General features: G+C 44.1%; 1 protein-coding gene across 3 annotated transcripts in view; it reads left to right on the top strand.

Annotated features, from left to right (window-relative positions):
* Window positions 1-7,647, top strand: part of Prom1 (prominin 1) — a 64,721-nt gene that overhangs the window by 24,839 nt on the left and 32,235 nt on the right. For all 3 annotated transcript variants that reach the window (XM_013008870.1, XM_013008869.1, XM_013008868.1), the window contains exons 4-6: window positions 4,048-4,168; window positions 5,075-5,138; window positions 6,122-6,211. In XM_013008870.1, coding sequence (XP_012864324.1) covers window positions 4,048-4,168; window positions 5,075-5,138; window positions 6,122-6,211 — 275 coding nt within the window. The remainder of the gene's footprint in view (window positions 1-4,047; window positions 4,169-5,074; window positions 5,139-6,121; window positions 6,212-7,647) is intronic.

Below are 7,647 nucleotides of genomic sequence, written 5' to 3'. Positions count from 1 at the left end.
AAAAAAAAAAAAAAAGCCAGAAGTGGCCCTGTGGCTCAAGTGGTAGAACGCTAGCCTTGAGCTGAAGAGCTGAGGGACAGCACCCAGGCCCTGAGTTCAGGCCTTATGGTTGACAAAATAAAAAATAAATAAACGAATAAATAAATAAAATCAACACATTGGTTTATAGCATACTTGAGCATCAGAGATTTGTTAAATTTAAAAAAAAATCCTTTAAAAGTAATAGGAGGCAGAGGTCAGAAAGATCCCAGTCCAAGGTCAGCTGGAGCAAAAAGTCAACAGCAAGACCCTATCTTAAACAACAAGCTGGATGTAGTGGTATGTAACTGTAATGCTGACTCTTAGGAGGTATAGGAGGATTGCAATCCATTAGCCAAACAAAATCCACAAGACCCTGTCTGAAGAATAAGTAAAACAAAAAGAGTTGGGTGCATGGTTGATGTGATAGACAGCTCACTTAGCAGCCCAAGGCACCAAACTCAAAACCCTAACACAGCTACAAAAAGAAAAAAAAGCAAGATCAGTTATAGAATAAAAGGACTTATTTCACTACGGTAGAAATTATGAAGGAAAAGAACTATTAGAAATTTTAATGGTTTAAAAATTTAAGCTTCATAACAAAATATAGAAAATGTAAAGCTGGCAGGCCACTCACAAAGAAGAAAATTAAGATATTTTGTTGTATTGCATCAAAGTATATGTGTTTGTTCTTAAAGACAAAATCTGTGTGGCCTTCAGGAGAAGGGATATTTTCTGGGTTTGCATTCCTTCTGTGTGAGGTAGATTTGTCCCAGTGTCCCTCGATCTTCATAGCTGACTGGGTTGCTGTTAAAACATGGAATCACTAATTGTTTTGATTTTTACTTTTGCTTAAAATATCTTGAACAGGTTGTTTAATTCCGTAATGATTAAGAAGCATCATTTCTTTATTGTTTATTCCATTTTGTCTACATATTTAGGTTTAAATGGAGACCACTGATGGGTTTGCATAATTTTTAAAGTTTTTTTTTAATCAATTGAGAAGATTTAAAAGTTGGGGAATTCGACACCAGAATCCACATGTTTGTGGCTATTGGGGAGCCCTGGCAGTACTGCTCTATTGTCTTGATGGCCCTGGCGGCACTTGGAGAGCGACAGAGCAACTGTCATACCCTCCCCTGCCATCCAGCTCCTAGGACCCCCAGATGCCCCCGCCTTGTGTGTTCTCCCTGACATGGGGGCTTTTAGACTTGTCACCTTTCATGTAGCATAAATCACACCCAGACTCAGTGTTGAAACTCGGTGAATTCTTTGCAGAATTCTGTTTGGTGAAGCTTTTTTGTTTAAGTTATCAAGACCTTGATGTCTTGATTGAATCTATTGCTGGGTAGAAGTACAGGTCCTTACAAACACGCAACATGAAATTTGGTGGTGTTCTGAAATGTATCATAATTCACTCTTCTGGCTGAGTAAGATCTTGATCTTGGAAGTGACGATCACTTACACAATACAGACTCTCAACATATGATTAATAGTCTAAGTAGATCGAATGAAACCAGAGTGAGTCCAGTCCTTAAACCCACTCTCCTCCAGCATCTCTGTGGACAAAGTTGAGAGAAAGAAGTACTTAACCACATCCCTGTAGAGAGCGTCCAAGACAAATTGAGTAGGAAGTGAGAAACCGTCCATCAGCATTCAGAGCAAGGAGCCTCTGGTCCCTTGGCGGGTGGGGGAGGGAGGAGAGGTAGAAGAATCAGGTTAGTCAAGTGGAAGTGGCTCTCAGGCTTCCCATAGGAACAGATGCTGGGGCCTAGTGAGTGATTACAATAAAAATTTGGAAGTGCTGGGAAAGGAAGTGCTGGCTGCTGTGCGCGCGCGCGCGCGCGTGTGTGTGTGTGTGTGTGTGTGTGTGTTGCTACGCAATTCTTACATCATTTTCAGACCTTTGGCCTTCTTTGTCATGATGATGTCATTCAGTGACAGTTTTTGCTATGATGTCAAGTCTGACACATAAACACCAACACAGATTTAAAATGTGCCGAACGGCACATAAATTGTTCATTGCAAAGGTTACCATCAGAAGGAATTCCAATTAGAAATAGAATAGATTAAAAATAAAAAAAAACTTCAGAGAATTTGTTGTCATTTGGAACCTTTCTCTTTTGCAGCTCAAGGAATAAATACTTACCCAGACTAAGACACATAGTTCTAATTTACCTACTTCGGTCTGAAGTTCTGAACGAGCCTGGTCAGTTTTGAGATATCTGGGGCTCACTGAAGTACAGGGCCTTTCCCCAGCACGGCAGTGATTGCCTATAGATCCAGCTCTCATGTTCCAGCTCTGATATTTATCCACTGCAATTTGTTTTTCCCCCTTTTTAAAAAATGTTGTTATTATAAAGGTAAGGTACAGAGGGGTTACAGTTACATGGTTAGGTAAAACGTACAGTTCTTTTTGGAAAATGTCACTTCACCCTCTCCTGCCATTGTAGTTTGTTAGCTTGTTAGCTATAAGAATTTTTGCTCCATACATAGACACTTTCTGCTTGCTTCTGACCAATGACCTGCAGTCGACTTGTATCCTTGTTTAGTGGGGTCATGTCCCCATTTGATCAGGTCTCAGAAGTTTCCTGGGAAGATGAGCTTTTTCAGTTCAAAAGGAAAACAGAGTACCTTTTTATTCTATCTGTAAATACATGCATGCATAAAGCCTAAGAAATTGCTCCTATTTAAGAATCAGTGCGTTGATTTTGTTTTCATATGTTCTAAAGTTTAAATACTCTTCCCAAATCACTGCTCTAAAAACAGCCACACTTGCACTGGATAGTTATATAGTAACAGTTTGGGGGTTTTGTTTTTGGTTTTCTTTTTCTTTTTTTCTTTTTTTTTGTTTTTTTTTTGCGTCTATCGGTAAAACGTGTGTGTCATGGTGTTTATCTGATTCCTTGCTACCACCTAGTGGCCAAAGGCGTCAGGATTTTGCTGATTTGCTCTTGCCAACATTTTTATTATGTTAAACCAATTAGTAATTAGCCACCGAGGGCCCTTAAAAGAGGCTGGCAGGTACATTGGAGACCAGAACAGCAAGACACCATCTCAGCAACAGAAAGTGCTGAGTAGTGGTATGCGCCTGTCATAAAAGCTACACAAAAAGGAGGATAGCAGGCCAGGCTAGCAAGAAATGGAGAGCCCATATCTGCAAAATAACTAGGCCACGAAGGAAGGACTTAAGTGGTAGACCACTTGCATAGGAAGGGAGAAGCCCTGATTTCAAACCCCAGTACCACAAAAAAGAAATAGGCATTTTACATGGCATAGATGTTTTTTATTTTCTTATTGTATACCATTTCCTGTAAGAGGCTTTTCATATGGCATTTCTGAATATTTTACATGGAAAAAAGTGTCCTTTTTGTATTTGCGTACGAATTTATGAGTGTTCGTGAATCTTCCCATGGAGAGCACGCTGCGTTTGCTGCTCTTTGGCACCAAGCCAAAGTCAGCTCAGCACCACTGCTTTGCTTGTTTGGTACTTGACAGCGTGAGGAGTACAGCAGTCTGTCACATGTGGCTCTCGCTTAGTGTTTGAATGCTTCAGTAACTTCCCACCCTCCAACCTGGACCATACCCAGACCAGCAGACCACGGGAGAAAGCAAAGCACTGACTGTCCCAGTCACGCTGGTCATTTCGATGCTTTTCCTAGCATCTTCGCTGGGGCTAGCAGGTGTGCTAGTGTGTGTGTGTGTGTGTGTGTGTGTGTGTGTGTGTGTGCATGCGTGCATGTGCACATAGAAAGGGGTCTGCAGGATCATCCAGACCAGAGTGGACTAGACGGTGTACATTGTCACGCAACCTTGATAATGACTTCCTCCACAGTGTGCTGTGGACATTGTCATCTTGAATAGAATACTGAGTCTCCATGGAGGTTTGTCTTTCATGAGGTCTGTTGTGTGGCTCTGCTTTGGTGGTGGTCAGTGGTGGGGTCTTAGCAGGTAAGGGTGCCTGTGTGGGCCGTGGATGGTGGAGATTGTGAGAAAGGCTCTTCCTTCTCTCCGTCCCTCTGCCTGCAGCATTGGCATCTTCTGCGGCTTTGTGGCCAACATCCACGTCCAAACCTGGATGAACAACACGCAGAAACTGGCAACCAGCAATTTTAAAGACTTGCGAACACTCCTGAATGAAACCCCAAAGGTAAAAGTCACAACCAGTGTGTCCTCTGGACCTCTGGGTTGTTGGCTCCTCTGAATTCCTATGGGTGTTTGGAATCTCCTGGGAACCTTCTAGAAACCCACTGCCTTCAGGTAGATGGAGGTCACCTTGTAAGGTTGCTGATGACGGAAGAAATTCCTTGCCAGCAATTCCCAAGAGTGCAAAAGTTAATACCCAGTTGATGCTTTAAATTTTGGTGCTTATTTCATTAAGGTAACAAAATTGTAGTGTATACTACAAAGTATTCTGTCATTTTAAGGATCTGATGATTTTTGAAAAAGTCATTTGATGTTAATACACGTTCTTTTGGGGTGGAGTAGTCTTGAGTTACCTTGGGAGAAACTGTCCTTGGCCATACTGGCCTCCCAGGTCCACAGAACACCTTTCCAATCCACAGCCTCACGAGACATAATTAACCATCAGAAACCAAAAAAATCATAATAAATTATTTGAGTTTATGCTAATAATCTTGGAAATATTAAGAAGTCTGAGTGTCAGAAACTAGAACCATCTTCAGGACTCAGTGGTCGTTCTTTTTAAAATTGTCATGACAGACTTGTGACTGAGGTTCACACCTGTAATGCTAGCTACCCAAGAAGCTGAGATCTGAGGATTGTGGTTCAAAGCTAGCCCAGGTAGGAAAGTACATAAGACTCTTATCTCCAATGAACCACCAGAAAACCAGAAGTGATGCTGTGGTTTGGAGTGTTAAGGCAAAGAAGCTCAAGGACAGCATCCAGGTCCTGAGTTCAAGCCCCACAACTGACAAGACAAAATAAGACAAAAAGTCCTGACTCCGATTCCTTTTGTATGTTCAATTCCTTTTTGCTTTCTGAATGGTGGCTTTGGACCTTAGAAGGGAAGATGTCATGCAATTCTCTTTTCCAGCAAATCCACTATATCCTGGCTCAGTACAACACTACCAGGGACCAGGCCTTCTCAGATCTGGACAGTGAGTATCAGTGACAGGTACCTCACGCTCTTACTTGGGCTCAGAAGATTGCACGGGCACCTTCCATAGCATGAGAACTAAGAAATGAGGTATGTGAAGGCAGGAGAAAGACAGAAACAAAGCCCTAGAGTTCTGGATAAATTATAGGCTGGTGGCAATGGGTAATCAAAGTCCAGCGTTGATTGTGAAAGTTATTGTGTTCCCGGTTGAAGGACTTTGAGATTTATTTGATTTGATTTGATTTGATTTGGTCAGTCGTGGGGCTTGAACTCAAGGCCTGGGTGCTGTCCCTGAGCTTTTTCACTCAAGGCTAGTGCTCTACCACTTTGAGCCACAGCACCACTTCCTGAGATCTTTTCAATTTTAGGTTTATAGAAAAATCTTTCGCCTGGTCATGAGTGTTCTTTATTCCCTGTGTATCTTCCACACTCCTGTTACCATGAGCTTCAGAAATCACCAGGGGACAGGGCTGGGCTCAGAGGAGTTCACACACAGCCTGGCTTAGTGGTTCTTACACAAAGGCTGCTGTTTGGTGACATCTGGAGATAGTTGCTGTGGCACAATGCGGGGAGGCATGAGAACAATGACACTGTCCTGTGTTGGCGTACACAGGACAGTGTCCATTCCAAAGAGACTTCTGCGCCAAGATGTCTGCAGGGACCCCATGGAGCTACAGAGGTCGGGACAGTGGGTACAGACAGCTCAAGATGGTCAACACTGGACCCTAGCACAAGTAGTCAGGAAGCTCTGTCAGCTGAGTTTTCACTGGATGACAGGGGTATTAGGACTTGAAGGTTTATGACAAGATCTGTCCATGCCAGTGTCAATACCTGAATGGGGTCTACAATGGAGAATGGGGCTTGAGGAGAGAAGGGTAAGCCATTTTCCAGTCCCAGAGGGTCCTGTGTTGGAGAGGCAGTGTGTGTGTGAAGGTTTGATAAGTGGACAATTGCTCACCGTCCCTTCTATTTCTGCAAACCCAGGAATTCATACCTTGCTGGGAGCTGGAATCCTCGAAAAACTGAAACCTGAAGTGGTCCCAGTCCTAAATGACGTCAAAGCCATGGCGACAGGTAAGTGTGGTGGCAGAAATGAGAAGTGTTCTGTCCAGGAGTCCATGGGCTTCCCCGGATCCACTCAGCCTGCATTTACCCGAGACTTCTCGAGGGTAGATTCACATAGGCCAACTAAAGACACCAAGGTGTCTGAAGCTGATGACAAAATATTTGTGGAGAGAAAAGGCATCTGGAGTCACAGTAGCAGAATTTAATCAGGGTCGACCACTTGCTTTTGTAAATAAAGTTTTATTAGAGCACAGCCAAGCTTGTTCGGCAGCTTTTTTCGGGGGGCGGGGCATGAGGGGCAGAGTTGAGTGGTAGTAACACAGCAGACAGCCTGCAAAACCTAGAAGATTGCCATCTGGACCTTTGGAAACCTTTTTGCAGTACTGGGCTTTGAACTCAGGGCCTCACAATTGCTGGGCAGGTATTCTACCACTTGAGCTACACTCTCAGCCCTTTTTGCTTTTGTTAATTTTCAGATAGGGTCTTTTTTGGCACTTTATGTTGAGGGCTGGCACCAGACTGAGATCCTCCCCGGTCGCTAGGATTACAGCCGTGGGCCACCACATCTGGCTTATTCACGAGTTAAGGTCTCCCTGACATTTTGCTCAGGCCGGTATCCTGTTGCAGCTTTCTTCTCTCTACCTCTCAAGTATCAGCAGTTGTAGGCACAAGCCCCTGTGCCGGGGCTCAATGTGAACTTTCAAAGAAAAAAAAGTGGTTTCTGCAATAGAAGATAAGTACTCTGTAAAACTGTAGATCTTTTTCCTCATCTTCTGTCCCTCCACCCATGACATAAATAGCTTTCTGATATAAAGAACATACAGGTAAGTCTTAAACTCCACCTGGTTGGTGGCGTTACGTGAGTGGACGCCCTGATATTAAGGGACAGATTCTGCAGGGATAACAGAACCACCTGGGTTTCTTATAGATGATGAGAGAAAATGTGCTGGAGGCAGGGCAGAGGGGACAGTTTCCTCTGCCTAAGGCATCTGGGCCCCGTGAATGGTGCATTGGTGAGTCAGCGTTCCTGAGAAAACAGGCCCGACAGGAGCAGGTTGTTGGAAGCGAGTCACTGAGGCCTGTGCCCAGGGGGCGATATTCATACATTCATGGTTCCTCATGGCTGAGCCACTCCGTCCACGCACAGAACCCAAGGGCATGCAGAGCGGACACTGCCAGGACTACTCTTCATTAATGGAAAGGGCTTTCCCTTGACCTTCTCCTTTTATCCTGCAAGGCTCTGCCCATCTCTGAAGGTGGGTCCTCTGGTATTGGTGCATTCCATCTCTTCAGACATCTGTCCTCTACATCACCACCAGCCAGGCAGGGAAACTGACTCCCAGAGAAGGGATGTGACCTCAAAGAACCTTGCCCCACCCCCATCTTTCTACTTTTCCCTTTCCCATCATGTAGTCTCTTCCTTCCTTCCTTCTTTCCTTCCCTCC

The sequence above is a fragment of the Dipodomys ordii genome, unplaced genomic scaffold (genome assembly GCF_000151885.1).
Source record: "Dipodomys ordii isolate 6190 unplaced genomic scaffold, Dord_2.0 Scaffold8, whole genome shotgun sequence".
Classification (NCBI taxonomy): Eukaryota; Metazoa; Chordata; class Mammalia; order Rodentia; family Heteromyidae; genus Dipodomys; species Dipodomys ordii.
The sequence above is the reverse complement of the archived record's forward strand: the minus strand, read 5'-3'. Positions and strand labels throughout refer to the sequence as shown.